The 22,855-nt window shown below is 41.2% G+C and overlaps 1 protein-coding gene across 1 annotated transcript; it reads left to right on the top strand.

Moving 5' to 3' along the window:
• Positions 1-587: 587 nt before the first annotated feature.
• On the top strand, positions 588-22,236 carry abcc2 (ATP-binding cassette, sub-family C (CFTR/MRP), member 2). Its single transcript, XM_034609767.1, has 32 exons — positions 588-1,679; positions 3,247-3,423; positions 4,188-4,334; positions 4,442-4,582; positions 5,367-5,492; positions 5,599-5,654; positions 5,736-5,991; positions 6,182-6,354; positions 7,054-7,231; positions 9,376-9,630; positions 10,981-11,046; positions 11,918-12,055; positions 12,151-12,297; positions 12,381-12,465; positions 12,578-12,644; positions 12,773-12,899; positions 13,111-13,287; positions 13,424-13,591; positions 13,741-13,918; positions 14,403-14,538; positions 14,731-14,833; positions 14,954-15,173; positions 15,615-15,769; positions 16,898-17,053; positions 17,199-17,398; positions 17,523-17,649; positions 17,803-17,904; positions 18,019-18,162; positions 18,904-19,062; positions 19,163-19,329; positions 20,041-20,235; positions 21,883-22,236. The coding sequence occupies exons 1-32, from the start codon at positions 1,635-1,637 to the stop codon at positions 22,010-22,012; spliced, it is 4,701 nt and encodes a 1,566-aa protein (XP_034465658.1). The 5' UTR covers positions 588-1,634; the 3' UTR covers positions 22,013-22,236.
• The last annotated feature ends 619 nt before the right edge of the window (positions 22,237-22,855 follow it).

The following is a 22,855-nucleotide window of genomic DNA, read 5'->3' as shown; positions in this document are numbered from 1 at the left end:
TTTTCGTTTTTCGTCGTTTAGTAATGTTTGTGTAACCCTGCTAAATAACAAACAGACAAAAACATCCACCTTAGCAGAGATAACTAGAATGGCACTTAGTAGAGCACATGCTGTACCTGTACCACGTCCCAACAGTCCCCTTATAAGACCACATTTAACTTCACTAGATCCTAACACAGCACATACTCATAAATATCAGTTATATAAAATATAAACATGCCTAATTCTTTTGATCAAGTTCCATAAATTATTCTCTGAGAAATCAACAAAAATGTAGAAAAAATGTAATAGAATCCTGGATTCGCTCCCTGATCCGGATCTGAACCAAAATGTATTGGGTTCTTGCTTGGATCATGTCCCACTTATTGTATGGATATATATTGGATGTTTCTTTGCTCTGGACCTTTTCACCACAAGTTTACTTCGCAACATGTTTTGTTCAAGGAGCCTTTGGGAGAAAGACTGGCTCCATGTATACACACTTACCTCATGCAGGCAACAGCATACATTGTAGTCAAATGTATATGATAACCTTCTTCTTTTTCTCTCTCTAAGGCCACTGGTCATGCTCACCTTTGCTTCACTTGTCACGTGGCTGTCCTTGGGGCTGTACACACAATGAGTCAGCCAATCGGTCACAATTTTTTTGTTATCAAACATGTAATGATTAAGCCTTCACACAATCAGTGGGTTCTCTGTATTTGGGATCATCACAGCAAACTACCCTTGGTCTGAATCTGGAGAGAGGACTCACCAGGGAAGTTAATGTGTGCCTCTTGACTTTATTATCCTGTAAACAACATGTACTGTATATTAGTCAAGCCCTGCCCGAGCAGAATGGGAAACGGAAAGAGAGGGAGAACAACAAATATCCCTTCTCCCAAAACTACCACTAGAAAGCAGCATTTTTTTCAGCAAAGCAGAAATGAATCTAATGTGACTTGTGCTGAAAATGGTTCAGAGTGAGTGAAAGCATGCAAAGTGGAAACACATGGGATGTAATGAGCACCCCCCCCCCCCCCCATTCACATGTTTTTGGTTGTCCGTCCCCCTAACAGAGGAAAACCATTCCAGGACAGCGTATGCAATGTTATGTATATCTCCCTTTGTCCTCTTCCATGCATGACGTTTTTGAACTCTAGACACATTCGAGCACAGAGGACTGTCTGAGAGGTGGGGCAAAAGCTGGATTTTCTCAAAGACTCCGAGTTCTCTCATTTGCATCTGGATTATTTGTATTAGGAGGACTCCTCTTGTGTGCTTGTGCTTCTTGCAGATGACAGACGAGCCGTGAGGACTGCCTGAGGATGAACCTCCACCTTCAGCCTTAAAAAGAAAGAGAGACTCAAGTGAAGCAATAACTCACCTGCTCCTGCTCTTCACGTAAATCCTCAACTGTTTTGGCACACTCGTGTTTTTTCTCTGCACGAGGAAGTCTCAAAGCTTTCTTTTGGCTTAAAAGCCTCATGGCTTTAAGTTCCTCGGAGTCACGTCCTGCAATTGTCTCTGGAGTGGGGGTGGACAGGGGAGAGTGACGGAGCGTTTGAGTCACTCTCAGTGGCGTTTCAGCAGAGGGCAAAAGGCAACTTGGTTGTCTAGTCTCCTGAGGGCAACCGAAGCCACACGTGTGGGCCATGTGTGCCGCAGTGTTGGAGGAGTACTGTGGCTCCGTTTTCTGGGTGAGTTCAACAACCAGAGAAAATGCTGATAAAAATAGACATTAGTAGTTGAGGAAAATTGAAGATGAGCTCACTTGACACTTTCTTTAGAATGGGAGTTTGAATAACCTGCCACACACACATATATATGATCACTTGCTAAGACAGTAAATGTACTTAAATGTAATGAAGGAGAGGATGAACGCTAAGACCTGTAATACAACACATATGTCATATAAAACCAAACTTTCCTTTTGTCCCCTTGAGACCTGACATAACAGTTATAACCTCATTGAAACAGACTTTTTCAACTTCTCAAAAGTAGCAGTGTTGCGGGACGTCTGTATGTGATTGTGTTATTTTGTACATGTGGTCATATTATTGTCAGTCCCCTGCACCATGTGTGAGGCCAATCAATCTGTCAGTTTCAAACAGTGGTAGATTTGATGTGCTATATAGTAAAACATAGAATACATTAAACAGATGAGATAGAAAATACATATTGACACTCGGTAACGTTCACCCATGCAGCAATGAAATACAATATGCCCTCTAAGGTATGCACTCGCAAACACACACACACACACACACACACACAAACACACACACACACAAACACACACAAACACAAACAAACACAAACACAAACACACACTACTAACTGCCAAAAGCCAGAGGGAAAAGAAATGTGTGGTATTTGCTCGTAAAGAAGATGCAGATGCTGCCGATCTCAGGCAGTTTGTTCCAGAGAAAAGTGACTAAAGTTACTAAATGCACCATTACCTGATTTATTTTTTAATTCCAGGCAGATTAAGGAGACATAAGAACCTAGATCCAAATGATGGTTGATTTTTGAGAAAAAAGGCAGAAATGTGTGAAAAATATTGTTATGTAAAAGGTGACCATATCTTCGATAATGCGTTTATGAGCGTGTTATGTTTTCAACCCTTGTACACAGTGAGCTCAGTGAACATGTGACCATTGAGTAGGACATGACTTGGCATGTACCGTAACTACAGTCAAGCACGCATCAAGCACACACTATTCAACTATTACTCTGTCTAAAGAATATGTGATTCATTCAATTTAAAAATAACCATTATATAATTAAATACATTCTTGACTTTTCAATTACTTTTTTTTTTTTTTTATAAATTATTCATCATTTTAGTAATTTTTTCCTCTGGTTTCCGCTTCTTCAAACTAGATTAGATGAGAGGATTTGCTGCTTTTCTTCGTCATGTATCTTGTCAAACTGAGCTGCTTAAAAACGCTAATGAATATAATTTGTTTTTAAGGATTTGATTTGCACAATTTTCTGATCTCTGCCGGGGTCTCTGACTCATATAACGCAATAAACTCCACAGCTTCCAGCCCCTTTCACACCCTGTTCTTCTCGGTCCATTAGCACCAACAGTGCACATTGAACATGCCACTGCACATAGGGAGCGGCGACTTATTGGCTTTAATCTCCTAAACCATCGTTGATTAAATTTCTAATCAGAGACATACGAGGTGTCCCTGTGGTGCCTGTGGCTCCAGAGGTTCATGGATGAGTCACGTGTATGTATGTGTTTTTGCACTTCAGAATGACTCATATGTGAACAGAGAAGACCCAGACCTGCCAGTATGTATGCAGCAGACGGTGCTGGTGTGGATCCCCCTGGGCTTCCTGTGGCTCTGTGCCCCGTATCACCTGGTGTCTCTCTGCAGGAGGACGAAAGTGGAGAGAGGACACTTGTCCAAGCTCTACCTCTGCAAACAGGTAAGGCATTCATAAAGGAAAAGAAACAGAAAAACATTATTTTGTATGAAAAATATTATATATTAAATATGTTGTCCACAAAAACATCCCGTTATGTCTTTAAAAATTCTTAAAATCACATGTACTTCTTCTCCCTCATCAAAATATTCAGAATCAAATAAAATTCAATTGTTTTTAGATTTGAAAGTTAAAACTATGGGGTATCTCCTAACACTAGACATTTGGACTTACCATATGACTTTTGTGTAAGATGATTATTGGACTAAAACTGCCTCTTATTGCTAGTTGTGGTGTCCCTAAACAATACTTGTACTTGCAAGCTGAGATTCAAGGTGAGCGAAGGGAAAAGTAGATGAATGTGATAACTTACAGTGTTGAATACTGGTCGTGCATCAATCTGCACAACGAAGCTCAAACATCCAAATGGAGAAACAAAAAGCCAAAGAGTCTTTTGAATAAAGGGAGGTTTCATCCATCCATCCATCATCTGTATCGCTTTTCCTTTGGCTCTCACTGACTTTGGGCGAGAGGGGGGGGTACACCAAGTCGGCCGCAAATCCAAAGACAAACAACTATTCACACTTAAGAGCAATATAGAGTCTCCATTTAACCAAAGCTATATGTCTTTGGATTGTGGGAGAAAACCCACAAAGGCACAGGGAGAACATAACTTCACATAGAAAGGCAGATCCCAGAACCACAGGTGACAGTGCGAACCACTGGACCTCCGTGCCTCCAGCCTTACCTGTGTGTTCTCTCCTCAGCTTTTGGTGTCTCTATTGTTCCTGACGGCCATTGCGGACCTTGCAGTCACAATAGGAGAGAACTATGGTCCACACGAAGGCAACCCTTCAACGGAGAAATACCCTGCTGTATACTACGTAAACCCCGGCCTGTATGCTGTCACATGGGTAGATATATTTTGTCTTTTTTTATATTTCATTTTTGATATGCTTTGGTACCCTAGATGGAAAGATGGCATGTTTGTTTTATGTTCTGACGTAATCTCCTTCGTTAGATCCTTCTGTTGTTGTGCCAGGAAGCAGTGAGACGAATGGAAGGAGCAATTGACTCCACCACTCTCTTCCTCTTCTGGTTGCTGCTCTGTGTGTGCAACATCTTCCCTTTCCAGTCCTTGACACGAGAGGCAATCAAGCCGGTATGAAGCAAAAAAGTTCAGAACAATTCATTACTTAGATGTAATGCAATCAGCAGATGTGATGCATCTCATCTCACCAGATGTACTGTATCAGCAATACACAACTCACTGTTGCACCTACTTCACACTGAAAGACCCCCTCCAATGAAAATCAAGTTTATAACCATATGGTGTTTTTTATATGAGACAAAACGTATCAGCAAAATAATAGACGTACGACATGTCTCCACTTTGTCCCATTGTACTAAATTATCCTGGATACGGGTGCCGCCATCTTTTGACGTCATCTGGAGCCAGAGTCTTTGCAGTAATAGCGCTCTGAGGAGGAAGTTGCGATATCGAGTCCAATATCAATGCTCGACCAATCGCGACTCAGTTGTCAATCATGGTGTTTCATCCTTTTTTTATTGCATCAAATAACTAATTAAAAATGTACCAGAAGAATGGACACTTGAACATACGTTAGTGTAAGAACAACCTAAAATGCCAGAAAACTATCATTGAGAAAAATGTATTTAGTGTGTACTTTGACACTTTATTTTGGTCCATGTCCCGTTTACTGACATGGAGGAGGCAGGGGTTTATGACCTATACTGCCGCCGATGTGTCAGGCGGGCAAGTGATCAATCTAATTTGGCTTCACTTTTGGGGATCTGTCAAGTCGGACACCTTTATATACAGTCTATGAGCAAAATAAGCAGTTTATTGCCATGGCTGAGTATCTTGGAATTGTTTATTTTGTTTAATCAATGGCAGTCACTCTAAACATATTTCTTTCACTCAGGAGGGAGTGATCAGTGATGTCCCTCGGTTTTGCCTTTTCTTCATTTCCTTTGGGCTCCAAGTGATTGCACTTATTCTCTCTGCTGTGGCTGATGTCCCCCCAGAAATGGAGGAGTCAGTAAAAAAGGTAGCTGGAAACCCAAATAGAAGCATTTTCTATCATAATACACAGAATTTGCATTGCTAATAATCCATCTATGAGCTGTTTGTTTTATAATTGTTTCTATTTGCAGAATCCTGAGGCTGGTGCTGCATTTCTGAGCAGAATCACCTTCAACTGGTTTAATAGGTAAACTAGAGTTTGCTACAGTAAGAATACAAACATACACCATGATTTCTAGTAACCAAACGCTTCTCTTTGTCTCTGCAGTATGGTGGCAAAGGGCCACAAGCAGACGCTGGCTCAGGAAGACCTGTGGGAGCTGAAAGAGGCTGACAGCACTGGTTCCATCAGCAAAGTATTTCACTCTTTCATGCAGTTGGATGTGGCTGCAGCTCGCGTTCGCCTCCAAGCCCGACTGAAGAAGAAACGGGAAAAGCGCAGTGCCAAAGCCAAGGGAGAGGCCTTCGAAAATGGCTTCAGCAACGGCCTGAGTGCAGGCGTCAGTCAGGATGTGTTGATGATGGTGAGGGTGTGCAGAGAAACACACACACACACACACACACACACACACACACACACACACACACACACACACACACACACACACACACACACACACACACACACACACACACACACACACACACACACACACACACACATTTATTTGCCTGTTGTGCCAGATTCATTGTTTTTCAAACATTTTTCTTCAGGAGAAAAAGGGAGAGAAAGCAGATAAAAAAAAGAAAAACGGGGAGAAAGCTGACTATCCGAAATCGTGGCTGTATCCAACAATTTTCAAGAGCTGTAAAAAGGATTTCCTTATATCTGCCCTCTTCAAAGTTGTGCAGGACATACTGGTTTTTGTCAGCCCTCTAATTCTGAAGTGAGTCAAGTTTCAAATAATCTCGCCTCATCATGGTCCGAATATGTTGCAGATTTTGTTCAGATTGACGTGTGTTTTTCATTGATTGTGATTGATTGAGATTATTTAATTGTTCCTTACACAACTAGATGTTAACCTTGAACCTAACTGACAATAAAGCAGAATTTAGTGTTTACTGCTCATTGCTGCCTCACCCCTGTCAGCACTCATGCAATCATTAACTCAAAGGTTAGGGTTAGCTATATCCTCACTGTGTACCACAGGGAGTCAGTATACATACAGTGGATTGCTGAAGTGGGAACAATAATTGGGGGGGGAGAGGGGGAGGAATCTCCCCTCAACCAGGGAGCATAAAAAATTCCCCCCCCCCTCCCCCAAAACCTATGAACAGACTCTGTCACGTACAATTCAGTCGACGTCCTTCAAAGCTGTAAAAATAGAGCTGCTGTGCTGTATTTTTGTGAATAATCCAACCTTTGAATCATTCATCACTCAGTGAGTCAGTGATTAGGTCAAACATCAACACATCTCACCATGCCCCACAGGGGGAGGGGACATTGTAAGGAAAGCAAACAGAAAACAAAATGAAGGAAAATATAATACTTAATATGATTAGGCGTTAGATAACTGCAGCTAGATGATTGAAATACCACAGTACCTTGTGTTGTGTCATCACTTTTAGCTATTTTCTTTTGCCAGAGCGATGATCTCCTTCACTCAGGACAAATCCAACTATGTCTGGGAGGGATACATTTATTCACTGTTGCTCCTGCTGGTGGCCATTCTGCAGTCCCTGTGCCTGCAGCAGTACTTCCAACACTGCTTTTTGCTGGGGATACAGGTCCGCACCGCCATCATGGATGCTGTGTACAAAAAGGTGAGAGGAGTGACAGTGCAATGACATTGTCTTACTTTATTTCAGACTGTGAGCTTCCTTTGTATTAAACAAAATGCCACTTGTGCTAGTTATGCTAGTTTTCATCACCCACCCAAGAGATGTGTCAGATGTGTCAAAATCTTCGGACCCAAGTGTTGTGCCATAATGCATCAAACGTGATACCATAAAATGGTGTGCCTTTCGGCATTCAATAAATTTGGTTATCAAAATAAAATATTAGATATTAATATTTTATTATTAATATTAAATAATAACTTTAATTGATTAAAGTTACCTTGGGGCACCACCCTTCAAAGGAAGGGAAAAGATAGCCAATTTATTGATTAAGTCTCATAGATTAAGGTTCTAACTACAAATTTTGGAACTCTGATTAACAATTAAATTAATAACTATAACCAAAATTACCATATAGATAGTTAGCTAAGTTGAAAGATATGGGGTTCTTGACAGTGTAGAGGTTGGCGAAATTCACTTATGCAACATTAATAAAAAACATTTGTGAAAGAAAAACATTTATTATGAATATAATAAAGTATAAAAACACAAATTACTAACGGTCTAATTGCTAAACAAAGATAGGTATGTGTGTATACATGTGTGTGTGTCTGTGTGAGTCAGCGTGCTTTCAAGATGGCGGCTGGCCAAAGAGATAACACCCTTCCCCCACCTATTGGAATGTTTACGACCTGTAGAGCTAATGAGGTGAAGAGTTATGCGTGTGTCTGTGTGTGTGACAAATTAGAGGAAGTTACTAGATTGGATGCAACGAAAGACTGTGAAGAGCATAACAGACTAACATTACTTTCTCAATAACTTGTACCCAAAATATCACAACACCACAAATCAAGCTTATAAACCTCACACAGAATCGAATAAACAGTCTTGCTTAGCCTAGTATAATTATTAAGCCCAGTTGTGTTACCAGTCCGTGGAAAGGGGAAAAAGGAAGTTGCTGTGCAGTTCGCAGTTTTGTGTCGTCTTGCTGGTTTCGGTTGAGCGGTATAGCTCAGTTGCTGGCTGAAGTTTTCCTGCAGGACATCGCATCGCTGCTAGGACGTTGGTAGAGCTTGGAGGGCGAGGAGGTTTCCTTGCTGAGATGAGCTGGAAGCTGCACCTTTGTGCTCCTCTCGAAGAGTTGGATAGGAAGAGAAGATGTGAGCTGGAGAAGAGGCTCCACAGCCTTCCCTCCTGTAGAAGGATTGTAGGAAGAGGCAGGAACTGGCTCGACAGCCTTCTCTCCTTGGAGGGAGGGTAGAAAGAAGACTCGACAGCCTTCTCTCCGTTGAGGGAGTTTAGAAAGAGAGCTCCTGGCTCAACAGCCTTCTCTCCTTGGAGGGAGTTTAGAGAGAGATCGAGAAGCTGGAGAACTTAGCTTATATTGGCCCGGTGACCTCACAGGTCATGGGGTCCAGAGTGACCAATGGGAGTTGAAACCTGTGTCCCTGGGGGGGGTTTCCACCCCTCTGTGTGAAGTTGATGCCCTCTGGGACATTGAGTTCCTTGCTCTGGTTTTTAATGGCCCCTGGGAGACGGAGTCCTGGAGGGACATGCTGCTTCCGGCTTTGATGGCACATGTAGGCCGAAGTGTGGTTTCACACAAAACCATGGCCCAACATAAGTTCAAAACTTTACAAAATAAAAGCTTCGTAATTTGGGTCGATATAAAGGAAAGTTGTGTCTGTACTTTGAAGACAACTTGCTAAAGACAAAGTGAATGTTGTTGCCATGACGGAGACCTGTGAATGGCTGTGTCAGTCCAATATGGCAAAATAAAAATAAGCCTTAGTTTATCATTGGATGGCGATGAACGGTACATATGTTTTTCCCCAAACAGTGGCGGAAATAATAGGTAGATGATGAACACATAATCGCTGCCAAAAAGAGCAACATGTTGGGTGTCACAGTCAGCCTTTTTTCCTTCTAGATAAACTCCCTTAGCTCGGCATTGTCTCCTACTGTGTATTACTGTGTGTTATAATAACCACACACCATCAGTCAAATAATTTGTTTCACTTTTATTAGCAATCGCAAATTCCCAAAACATTGTCGTCCTCTTGCTTCCTTTCCTACTCCCCTGCGGTTGCATCTCACCCAGCATATCCCTCTTTATCCCCTTTTCCAAGGCACTGGTGATGTCTAATGACAACCGCAAAGAGTCGACGGTCGGAGAAACGATGAACATGATATCAGCTGATGCCCAGCGCTTCCACGATGTGACATCTTTCATCCACCTGATTTGGTCCTGCCCTCTGCAGATCATCTTGTCCGTTGCTTTCCTGTGGATGGAAATCGGACCTTCTGCATTAATAGGACTGGCAGTCATGTTGTTGGTGGCGCCGATGAATGTGCTGCTCACCACAAAGGCCAGACTTTTCCAGGTCAGCAGAATTGCATTTTAGACAGGATAGTTCTCGAAGCTTGAGAGAATAATGAACTTTTTTTAAAGAGCTGTGGCTCCAGTCTTTGCACACTGGTAACGGAATTTAAAGGGATAGTTCACGCTGAAATGAAAATTCACTCATTATCTACTCACCATTATGCCGATGGAGGGGTGGGGGAAGTGTTTGAGTCCACAAAACACTTTAGGAGTCTCAGGGGTAAACAGTGTTCGAGCAGAAACCAATACAACTGAAGTAAATGGTGACCGAATCTTCAGACGTAATAAAACAACAGAAAGAACACAACACGCCAACATACTGCTCGTGTGGTGTCATCCAAGTGTCCGCAAGCCCCAACATTCATATCTGACTAGAGACGAGGTCATTTACACTTTGTTTTAAGCCTAAATGTTGATGATTCGTTCCAACAAGGTGCATTCAAGGACAGTCGGCCATGCTAACGTCCGCTAGCTTAGCCACTTCTGGTGGACTTTTAGGGTTAAAACACGATGTAAATGATGCCGTTTCAAGTCGAATATGGATGTCTGGGCTTGCGCACACTTGGATGACATCACACGAGCAGTATGGAGGCGTGTTATGATATTTTCTGTTGTTTTATTACGTCTGAAGATTTGGTCACCACTTACCTTAATTGTATTGGATTCTGCTCTAACACCCCTGAGCACTCTTAAAATGTTTTGTGGACTCAAACACTACACCCACCCCTCCAACTCCTGGACAAACATGAGGAACCTGTCACTAATCAGGGTGGTTGACAGAAGCAAACAGACACCTGAGCCTCAGTGCATTAATTACCAACACATAAGCAAACAATGAAGCATTCCTCATTAGGAATGATTTTCAAATCATGCAGTTTACTTGTCTTTTGTTCATGGGACAATGACACCATTTGTGCTCATGCTGACAAACTAAATACATGGAGAAAAAGACCAAACATTGTTTTCATACTGTACATATGTTTAAAACACCTGTGCAGTCCTTCCTATCCATAATCATCCTTTCTCAGAATTCCATCAAGTCCATCCACATCAATTTAAATCCTCTGTCAAGTGATTGCCTTCATAGTTAATGCCATCATTTGTTTTGCTATGTGTTCAAAACTCATTTCTTCGCTATCAGTTTTCTTCCGGGTCATTTAAAATAATTGTTAATAATGGGCCAAGCATTTGTTTCACCACATTAATAAAGTGTTTGTCTTGGAGACAGGAGAAATTCCAAATTTTTGTCAAAAGACATTTTCCCAAAAATGTGAAACGGCTTTGAGAATAGGTGATTCAAAGGTTGCTTTTTGATTAATTAAACCTCTCTTTCTGACTGATCTATTTTCAGATAGACAACATGAAGTGTAAAGACAAGAGACTGAAGATTATGAATGAAATACTCAATGGGATCAAGGTGAGTTTCCTTATTTAGTCAAAGGAGACATATTATACTCATATTTGGGTCATTACTTGAAAAGGTTTACATGCTCTAATGTTCAGAGAACACATCACTTTCCTCAAACTGTCGACTGCTGCAGCTCCTCTTTTCAGCCAAACGCTTGGTTTTAGCTCCTTTCTATTTAAGCCCCCCCCCGCCCCAATAAAGGCCAGTCTGCTCTGATTGGCCAGTTGGCCCACTCTGTCGTGACTGGTCCACCACTTCCAGTGCATGTAGGAAATCTCCGCTCCCACTTCACCTGGCTTCGTGTGGAGGCGTGACTATATATCCACTAGGCGTGCATTATACAAATGTGACATCAGAAATATGCGGAAGTATTGGTTGGACTACTGACGAGCTGTTTCAGGAGCTTCAGTGTTTTCTGTGGGGGACTGGAGCTCCCTTTACCATAGACTTTGTACTTTTTACCTTGCAGGCCTTTTACATACACAAAAAACCTATACAACACACTAGAGGAAAGAGAAAAGTGAAAAAGTATAATATGTTTCCTTTAATTCCTAGTTAATATCTCCCATCATTGTTAACTGGTGTAAGATTACCACCTCTACTCCTTTTTTCCGGGTAAAAATATTTCAGCCACATCAATGGAGGTGGGCGACTCCAAGTGAGACCATCCTCATATGAAAGGCTTTATGCTCAAAAGGGAAAAAGCTAAAAATACGCTGCAGTGTTTTCTATTGTACTGAAATAACCTCCTGTGGTTTATTAACATTGACTGCATAAGATTTGAAAGTTATTTCTCTGTTCCCCCACCCTTCCTTTTCCTTTTCCCTCTACAATGCCCCCTACTCCCTCGTCCCCCTCTTTGTCTTTGGCCTTCCACCAGATTTTGAAGCTGTATGCATGGGAGCCATCCTTCCAGACGCAGGTCGAAAGCATCAGGGAGGAAGAACTTAAAGTCATGAAAAAGTTTGCCTATTTGTCTAGTGTCTCTAGCCTCATCTTCATATGTACTCCAGTTATGGTGAGTCCTGGGAAAGAGCATCACAGAAAGACAAGAGGCTGGTCAAGGATGGTCTTTGCAAATAATTGTTTTTCCTCACACTGTCCTTTCTGCAGGTTTCTGTGCTCTCATTCGCGGTGTACGTTTTGTTGAGCCCAGACAATATTTTGACTCCTGAGAAGGCTTTTACTTCCATCACGATTTTTAACCTCCTACGATTTCCCCTCTCTATGATGCCCATGGTCATCGCTATGATAGTTCAAGTAAGGGAAGCACGATTCATTCATGAGCCCACATACAAAAAAACTATCGCAGAACCACACTAACCTGCTCTTTGTCACTTCAGACAGAAGTGTCTAAGGATCGCCTGGAAAAGTTTCTGGGAGGTGAAGACCTTGAAAGTGACCTTGTGGGGCATGACCCCAGTTGCGGTATGTCAGCTTTCAGTTGTGTTCCTCATCAGAGCAGCAAAGCATATTTACCTATTTGTTTATACCTGTAAACTTCCTCTGGCTTATCTATGCTTCTGTTTCCATTTGTTAGACTCTGCTGTCAGTGTATGTGACTGTTCCTTTGCTTGGGAAAGAGATGCTGAACCTCTGCTTAAAGAGTATGTCTGTTTTGTTAAACACTTTGCACATTTGATGATTCAGTTATATGGCTACAAAAACGTCTTTTAATGTCTTTTTGTGTTTTTCACAATATTGACATATATATGTGCTCCGTGTATGTTACCAGCATGTCCTTAGACATTAAGCCTGGTCGGTTGGTAGCAGTAGTGGGAGCAGTGGGCTGCGGAAAGTCGTCTCTCATATCAGCCCTCCTGGGAGAGATGCACAAGGTCAAGGGTTCTGTCAACATTCAGGTGAAATCTTATTTCTGACATTATATCTGTCAAATAATAATACGTGTGTTTAGCCAAGGACATGCAATGTGCACACAACTCAAAGAAAATCACTCCCTGAGTAAAGTTAGTCTTTTTAACCTTTTCATAATAAATTGTTCCATATGGCAGGAGGCTGGTCCACCTTGTGATTAGAAGCAATACAAAGGCTCTTACATTTCTTCCTTTCCAGGGTTCCCTTGCATATGTGCCACAGCAAGCCTGGATCCAAAATGCCACTCTGAGGGATAATATCATGTTCGGCTCTCCCACTGAGGAGAGGAGGCTGCAGGAGGTGATTGAGGCTACTGCCCTGTGCCCTGACCTGGAACTGCTGCCTGCTGGAGACATGACTGAGATTGGAGAGAAGGTAAGAATCTTAAAAGGGTTTCAAGGGTTTGAGACCTCATGGATCTTAATATGATACTGTGATATTTTATTGATTAATATATTTCTTATTGGTAAAATATCCTAATAATAACCTAATATTTTCTTCATCCCCTCAGGGCATCAACCTCTCCGGAGGTCAGAAGCAGCGTATTAGCTTGGCGAGAGCAGTTTATAGTCAGGCTGATGTTTATCTGTTGGATGACCCCTTGTCTGCAGTGGACTCTCATGTGGGAAAACACATCTTTGATAAAGTGATTGGACCTAATGGACTTCTCAAAGATAAGGTTTGTGAACTGAACCTGCATTTATTTTTGATAAAAAATGTGAATGTTGATTTACTGGCCTTCTAGAACGTCTGCTGCAGTGAATGTTTTAACATTTTTAAAGTAAATTATGGTTTCACCGCCAAGGCTCAATGTGTCTATCTGCACAGACTCGTGTCCTGGTGACTCATGGCATGAGCTTCCTGCCTTACGTTGATGAAGTAGTGGTGTTGCTGGATGGAGTGATTTCTGAGGTTGGATCCTACAAGAGCCTGCGCGCCAGCAAAGGGGCTTTTTCTGAGTTTCTCGACACATATGCCCAAGAAGAAAGAAAACGGACCTATTCAGGTAGTTTTGCTTCTTTTTTTTCTCACAGCATCATCACTCAACATAAGCTGCACAATGTTCTGTTTTTAAGTGACGCAACCGATAAAACTCATATCTGTCACCATTTATGCTTTACTATATGATTATGAGTTGGCATTATTTCAATATGTTGTAAGAAACATTCTGGCCTTTTCTTTGTATTTGTGTTAACACTTTATATTAATGCGCTTCACTCAATTCCCTTACTGCCTGAAATCACATCCTGATAGCCATCAATAATTAAAGCGACCAATCATTTTGTTTGGCTGGCGTACCTGTCTGTCACTAACCGACCTGTCTGACTGCGCGCACCCTGTCCGTGCTCTCTCTGTTGATTTGCATTGAGTCTTAACTGTGCTTTATACACTTGCCTTGCTGCACCTGACGCATCGTCAAGTTGATCAAGTACACCGTTTCTAAAAGACCTTTCAGACCCGATGTATAATGTGTGACCATGTTTATTCAGACAGTTCCCAAGACACAACAGACTTGCCTCTCGTCTCTGAAAGCGAGGACACCCAGGTTGACTCGGCTTTGGAGGACACGGTTACTGTGACACTGAAGAGAGAAAACAGCCTCCGCCGCAGCAAGAGATATGGAAGGTTAGAGCTGAGTGAGCGAGGGAGGGAGGGAGTGAGTGAGTTGGAATCATCTCGCTTTTGCTCTCGGTTTAAGTCACTGTGCTTGTGTGTGTGTGAGTGTGTGTGTGTATGTTTCCTAAATATTGTGTCATAGAGGAGTTTTGTTGTATATTATTCTCCAACTTTATTTCATTTTATTTCAATTTTTTCTAGTATCAGAAAAAGAAAAAACAGTGGTTTAAAAGAACCAGAGTCTGCTGGTAAATCAAAGGAAGGCGAGAGGATAATAGAGAAGGAAACTATGGAAACAGGACAGGTAATATGAAAATGTTCCCGGTCCGCCTAAATACTTTTTTAACCACACAAATGACACAAAGTTAGAACTTGAAAAGTAAAACATGTTTCCTTCACATGTTTTCTGCTCTTTGATATCCAGGTGAAGTTCTCAGTGTATCTTCAGTACATGCGAGCCATCGGCTGGGTGTATTCCATCTGCGCTGTGGGGTTCTTCACTGCCTTTAGCGGCACTATTGTGGGTCAGAATATATGGCTGAGTGAATGGACCAATGATGCAGTGGTCTACTACAACAGGACATACCCTGACTCTAAGAGGGATACCAGGATAGGAGTGTATGCAGCTCTTGGATTGCTGCAGGGTAAATGGAATGTTAATCACACTGTATCCATTGCTTTTTATGCCTATTTTACACCCTTGTTTTGCAATTCTGGTTTCTACAGTTAATGTTAATTTTCCCATATTGATGTTAAAATGTTGCGGTAGATCAGGTCAGATCAGGGTAACTGACCAAACTGTGATTTTATGCCAGGCTTTTCACATTTGTCCTATTTAGACAGTACAAGCAAAGTGATAAGTGATTTTACATCTTTAATCTTGTCTCCCTTTAACTCTAACATCTATGGTGAGGAGCAAAACTCAAATGTACAAAACAGAAGCCACTATTTTTTAATCTAGAGAAATATGCGCTTGAATCTTAACTTTGGTTATTTTTTCGAACACTTATTCATGTTTTTTTGCAAAATTGATTTCAATGTGTGGGGCATAATTATACACTCTTAAATCTCTCCTTTTACGACAGCTATTTTTGCGTTCCTTGCAACACTGCTCTTAGCCAGTGGTTCAATCACTGCCTCTCGTATTCTGCACTCAAGACTCCTCAACAACATACTGCGAGTTCCAATGGTGTTCTTTGACACTACGCCACTCGGAAGAGTGGTCAACCGCTTTGCAAAGGTAGAATTTTTTTGGTGTTCTTTCATATGTGTTTAATAATTTTTCACATTTTCTTCTTTCGTTACTTGTCTGTTCTTGCTTTGCTGCCTTTTGAGGTGTTAGTACCAATATATTCTTAAAAATGTAATTGTAAGAGGGCCGATTGACCAAGTCTGCCTCAGGTTGTCTCAGCTGGATACCAGGATATATCAGATTAATCTGCTGGACTGTTAAAACCATTTCTCTATTCATACAAAGCGGTTCAGCCCGCAGCATTTGTTACTATGGAGATTTCAAGGCTTTCTGATGCACTCAGAATAAATGATGGACACATACACATACAGAAGAAACACTTTAGAAGCCTTTAAGCTCAGTGTCCCTTCCTCCTGCAATTAGTTAAACAATCAGTCAAACTCTAATTGTTTAGCACCTTTTGCACAGGTTCAGGTGATAATATGATAAACAAATGTGAACAGCAAAGTGAGTAAAAAAAATTGCTGGCTAATGCACATGACAAATAAAGGAAAATATACAAACTAATAAAAATTATTTAAATAAAAATGAATCAAACAGACAAACAATAATGATAACTACAGTATAACTAACAGTATAGGGGGGGGGGGGCAGACAATAAATTAAACAAAGAAACAGATTAAATAATGTCCATAAACACTCCAATCACAAGACAGACTAATGACATAGGTTTTAAGTCTGTATTTAAAACATCAGCACTTTCAGCTGCTCTCAAATCCTCGGGCATAATGTTCCAGTGGCTAGAAACATAAAAACTGCCTCATGACCCAACTCGTTCAGTAACTTAAAACTTCTAGACAACTAAGTAGGTGAAAGACCACGAAGAAAGTGCTTCAAAAACAAGTATTTAAAAGGTATAAAATCAATATGGAAACTGACAGGCAACCAATTTAAGGATTTTAAAACAGACAGCAGATTTCTCAATCAATTCCCAAATTCAATTCTCCCTGGCGTCCCCTCAGATTACCTTGAATTAAAGTAAATCTCCAGGAGCTATGGCTCTTCAACAAGTTTTTAAAAAATTGCATTTAGGTAGTGGTGTTTTAATTTGCTTTGGGCCACTTGAAAGTAATGAGAAACCTCTAATGAAGACCAACTTTTTTCACACTCCTAAAGGACATTTACACGATAGACGAAGCCATTCCTATGTCTGTTCGCTCCTGGATCCAGTGCCTGCTGAGTGTACTGTCGACACTGATGCTCATCTGGATCGCCACTCCTATCTTCATCGCCATCACCGTTCCTCTGGCTGTGGTCTACTACATCGTACAGGTAAGCAAGATAGAGCAGGAAAAATGAGGATTGAAAACTCGTTTTTTTGAAACCGAACAGAATGTACTGCAAACAATGAATGTTGGAGAGAGAAAGGCTCTATCGACAGTCTAGCTAATTTGTCTTTTCCTCTCTCTTCACCTAGCGCTTCTATTTAAGGTCTTCAAGACAGCTACGTCGGCTGGACTCGGTGTCTCGCTCTCCTATATACTCTCACTTTGGTGAGACAGTGTCGGGTCTGTCAGTGATAAGAGCCTACGGACATCAAGAGAGGTTTCTCGAAAAGAATGAAACCATTTTGGATGAAAACCTCAGGAGCGTCTACCCATGGATAGTGTCAAACAGGTCAGATATTCACCACCAAATCCAAATACGTTCATTTTCAATTTTGGAGTTTGTTAGCAAATGATGACACTTTTAATGTGTGTATGTGTGTGTGTATTTCTGTGCATGTTTGTTTACTGTACAGATGGCTGGCGATCCGTCTTGAGTTCATAGGAAACCTGGTGGTGTTTTTTTCGGCTCTGTTAGCTGTAATATACAGAAATACCCTGGACAGCAGCTTGGTCGGCCTGTCGATATCCTCCGCCCTTAATGTCAGTCACTGATACACACTTGCATCACACACATTGCAGATAATGATACCTATGTAAATGGAAATGATTATTACAGTTTCATAATTCTGGTGATGATAAGGTATAATAGTGCTAACCATGTAAACAGAGGCCTCTCCTCTTTGGACTTTGCAGATAACGCAGAGCCTCAACTGGCTGGTGAGAATGAACACAGAGCTGGAGACCAACATCGTAGCTGTGGAGAGAGTGAGCGAATACTCTGAGATAGAAAACGAGGTACGACAAATTGAGTTTTTCCCAATATTCACAAACATGATCTAATTTCCACATGTTGCAGCAGACCATTCCCACCATTTTCTCTTGTCTTCTCTTGGTTTTTGTTTTCAATAGGCTGAGTGGGTAAATGATAACCGACCTCCAGAGAACTGGCCCGAGGAAGGAAAGCTGGAGTTTGACAACTACATGGTCCGTTATAGACCTGGATTAGACCTAGTGCTGCATGGAATCTCCTGTGACATCAAGGGCACTGAGAAGGTCTGTTACTGTGTGTGTGTGTGTGTGTGTGTGTGTGTGTGTGTGTGTGTGTGTGTGTGTGTGTGTGTGTGTGTGTGTGTGTGTGTGTGTGTGTGTGTGTGTGTGTGTGTGTGTGTGTGTGTGTGTGTGTGTATTACCTGCTTCAGTTTCACAATGGATCAAACATATTTGTATGCATCTCAGCGCTTCATCGTAGCTCAGCTCATTGATTCATTCAGCCCCTCCGGAATTGCACAGACACACAGCGACAATTCTGGAAACCTAGAGTGCCTTCAACAACGTCATTTGATCTTTGCGAACACAAATAGCGTTTGGATTACTTTCATATAGAGCAGTGGAGGGAGATATGATCAGAAGTGGTCACAGGAGACTCACTCAGAATGCTTTTTAATACCAGGTGTGACCAGGGCTTTATCTGTCGACCAATAGAATTGTGTCCGTGTGCTGGTTAGCTTCTTATGTTATTGGAACATCTGCAACAAAGCTGAGAGGACTATGAACGCTATAAGATACTAATCCCCCAGATGGCTTATATCTGGGACTGATTCTTCATTAGGCACTCTGCCAGCTACAGTTGGACACGAATTAGTGCTTAAGATGTATGCATCAGAAAACACAAATTCACTCTGTCTACATTCAGAAACAGATTCAGACACAGTTTATAACCCCTGTGTGAAAAATACAAACGTGTCAGCCGTTGTTACGTTATGTATTTTGTGTGATCTTTCTTGCTGCATCCAGATTGGTATAGTGGGCCGGACAGGAGCTGGGAAATCGAGCCTAACAAACTGCCTGTTCCGAATCATTGAATCTGCTGGAGGTCGCATCATCATTGACGGTATAGATATCTCCACCATCGGCCTGCACGACCTGAGAAGCAGGCTCACGATCATACCACAGGTACACACACACACACACACAAAAACACAAACCCACTCAGCCCACACACAGCATTCAGTGTTAAATGGTAGATTGATCGATCCCAACCCTCTGGACGCAGGATCCAGTGTTGTTTTCCGGGAGCTTGAGGATGAACCTGGACCCATTTGACAGATTCAGTGATGAGAACATCTGGAGAGTGCTGGAGCTCTCCCATCTGACGGACTTTGTAGGGGGGCTGTCTGAAAAATTACAATATGAAGTCACAGAGGGAGGAGAGAACCTCAGGTAGGCCATAGAAATAATCATCACTCTTCTATATTACTAAAGATTAAAGCTAAAGCAAAGGAGGACATCTAAAAACATTAGCCTTTATGGTAAAAGTTCAGTTGTTTAGGAAACTCACAGACCAATTGTATTTGTTGTAAATCCACTAATATGATGAAGCCAATCATTGCATATCAAGTCAGTGAGAGAGACACCCACACGGGGCAGAGACAAAAGACATGGTTGGGAAAGGTGGAGGTGGATAGAAGAGGGAAGGGGAAGAATAAAGGTGGTAAAAGATTGCTTCTTCAAAAAACGTATAAAACTGGGTTGTAACTGCTCTTCCCCTTTCATCTTCTTTACATTCTCTCTTTCTTTTTCTCTCCATCTTCCAATCTTGACCTGTATCTCTTTTCTTCCCAAAGGTGAGCTTTAACTGATGCAGTATTTTTTTAGTTTAGTCTGTGACGAAAGTACACTCAGACGCAATTGACATTTTCAGTGTAACCAAATGTTACCTGTATCTAGTGGGATAATATTGCAATGAAAATAAACATATTTAGGTGTAAATGTGTACAGGTGTACCTTTCCAGTACTGTCCGTAAACTGAATTGAAATAAAAGTATTTAAACTTCAGTTGGACTTTAATCTGTCTGAGATAGAATGAGTGTCCATTTATGGTTTATATTCATCTCCGTCTTTTATGAAATTAATATGTCCCTCTCTTCCCAGTGTTGGGCAGAGACAGCTGCTGTGTCTGGCTCGAGCGCTGCTGAGAAAGTCTCGTATCTTAATCCTGGATGAGGCCACAGCTGCTGTCGACCTGGAGACGGACAGCCTGATCCAGAAAACCATCCGCAAGGAGTTTGCGCAGTGCACCATCCTCACCATTGCCCACCGCCTGCACAGCATCTTGGACAGCTCCAGGTAGGTTGTCCTGATATCCATTTCACTCCTTCACTCGCTTCTTTATTCCTCCACGCCTCTGTTTTGTTCTGCTTTGTGTACGGTGCGGGAACCACAAACGGCCTTTAAAACAATGTTTTAAAAGTGTGATGTGGCACATTTTTTTATTTTCACAAAAGCTAATTCCATCAATTTGAATTTATTTATTACCAAGGTGCACAATAATAACAAATATGATGAGGCAAATAAACAGAAATGCCCCATCAATTGTAATTCCCACAATACTTTACTTGGGCTGATAATTAATTCATTTCAGTATTTTAGTATTCTAGTACTTTTTGTTCTCAACATTGAGCCAAACAGTTCATTCTTGACTCCGTAAACATTTGCAGCAGAGGAAGCAATTTCAACTTATTAAAGAACTTTGAACCTTACATCACACAGTCTATATTAAATTCAATTTTATTTGTATATAGTGCCAATCACAACATATATTATCCCAAGGCGTTAACATAGTAAGGTCGATACCGTACAATATCATAGAGAAAGCCAGAGGTTCCCACAACAAGCAAACAAACAAAAACTCACTTCTTCTTCCTCATCTTCATCAGAAAATTGCTCAGTTGTCACAGATCTTGTCAGACACTGAGCTCTTCTAGAGATAGAATATTATCCTTGTTATTGCCCAAATTATTATTGTTATTAAGAGTATCTTTGTCTCTGTTTTTTTCATGCCGTCCTTTTCTATTTCAGTCCCAAACAATAGGCTAGTCAAATGTAGTATCTGGGTTCATGGGCCAGGCATTCCAGATGCAAGAGTTCATCCTCTGTTGTGACAGAGGCTTGATGGCCACAGGTGCAAGCTCCAAGTCAGCCCCAGTATTATAGGAACATCCGTAATGAGAATCAGACATGAAAAGCGCTGCCAGACTTCAAAGTCTGCGAGTGGCACAATAGGGACAACTGAAGGAGGGCTGAGAGATGGTGCAGAAGGAGGATCCATGAATTCATTCACTGTATTCTATAGAATTAATTCATATTAGAGAACTTGTATTGATAAATGCTTTTTCCTTTAATGCATGCAAGAACCTTCTACTGATCTATAACTAGCATCATAATTGAGAATAACAAAAGGTAAATTCTAAAATCATGCACAAAGCAATGTCAACACTTTTTTAAAACTATATACAGTAAACACAGTTCATTCACCATTTGCCATTCAGCTCTCCAGCTCGTTATGGAAGTGAAGAGCTCGTTTTGTAACATGTTGACGCTCACCTGAATTTTATTTCACACTGAAAAGACATTTTCTCTGCAGCAAAGTCTTGATTAGACCTTTATTTTGATTAGAGGTCATTGTAGGAGTGCAGTTAGAAAACAATCACTTTTTTCATCAACACATCCACTTCAGCCATCCACTTCACCTACTTCTTCCTGGAAAAAAAGCATTGAAATATGAAGCATACTGTGTCTCTCACCTTGCCCTCTGTGGCCCCCCCCGAACTGGTCTTATGTTCTTTTTTTAAATTTTCTAATGGAGAGCACCAATATCTATGCATGCATCCATCATTTAAGCATTTGCCTCTGCTGGATCCTCCTCTGCCAGCCAGTTATGGATTTACACTGCTCAGCATGTCACTCTTGTCTGCTTGTCTTCCTCCTCCACAGGGTAATGGTGCTGGATGCTGGTCAGATTGTGGAGTTTGATTCTCCGAGCAACCTGTTTGAAAAACGAGGTCTGTTCTACGCCATGTCCAAGGATGCTGGGATAACAGGGGGAAATGTCACTGCCCTCTAGTTCTACACTTCTTTTTGTTTTGTTTTTAGGATGATTAAATAATTTAATAGCTTTTTCGCTTAAAATGTGTTTGTTTTTTTAATTGTACTTTGTGCTTTGATTTATCAAATTTTTGGATTTTTCTATCTATAGGAAAGAATGTTTCTAATAGGCCAAACATACTGTATATACATAATATATTGTGTATATACTATTATGCACAAAGGGATCATATGTAAACAGTTTTATTTGTGAAGAATAAATTGTATTTCTCAAATTATGCTTCAGTGTGTTTTTCTCTGTGGTTGTGTAAAGTGATGATGAGTGTTATTATCACTCCACTGCTCTGGTCACCTGAATTGCTTATAATATATTTATACATACATACATACACACACATATATATCTGTAAGATACGCAGTATTTGGGCCACTTAAAGCCAAACAAATTTAAGATCTTGAGAATAAGGTCATTAAGTTATAATTTTGTGTAATTTTCACTTCAGCTACCCCCATCCCTGTAACAACAACTCCCCAGCTCCCCTTCGCAGACGTCTGGACTCCACAGCCGGATGGAGATGGTGGACAGCTGTACGTTCCTGGGGGTCCATCTAAATAACAAACTGGACTTGTTAGACAACACTTAGGCCCCCTACAGGAAGAGACAGAGCAGGAAGTTAGGGTTAGGAAGTATTAAATTATCTTGAAGACTCCCCCTTGCTTCATCCGTCGACTGGGCAGTTAAAGGCAATGCACTGGCCGAGGGTTAGGGTCAGGGGGGTTGGGCAGATTAAACTGGAAAACAGGACAAAGCTGGAGATGCAAGTGGAGCATAATTTCAAAATAAAACAGGAAACAGAACTCA

This window comes from Hippoglossus hippoglossus, chromosome 15 (genome assembly GCF_009819705.1).
Source record: "Hippoglossus hippoglossus isolate fHipHip1 chromosome 15, fHipHip1.pri, whole genome shotgun sequence".
NCBI classification, from domain to species: Eukaryota; Metazoa; Chordata; class Actinopteri; order Pleuronectiformes; family Pleuronectidae; genus Hippoglossus; species Hippoglossus hippoglossus.
Note: the sequence above shows the minus strand (reverse complement) of the source record. Positions and strands in the feature narration are given on the sequence as shown.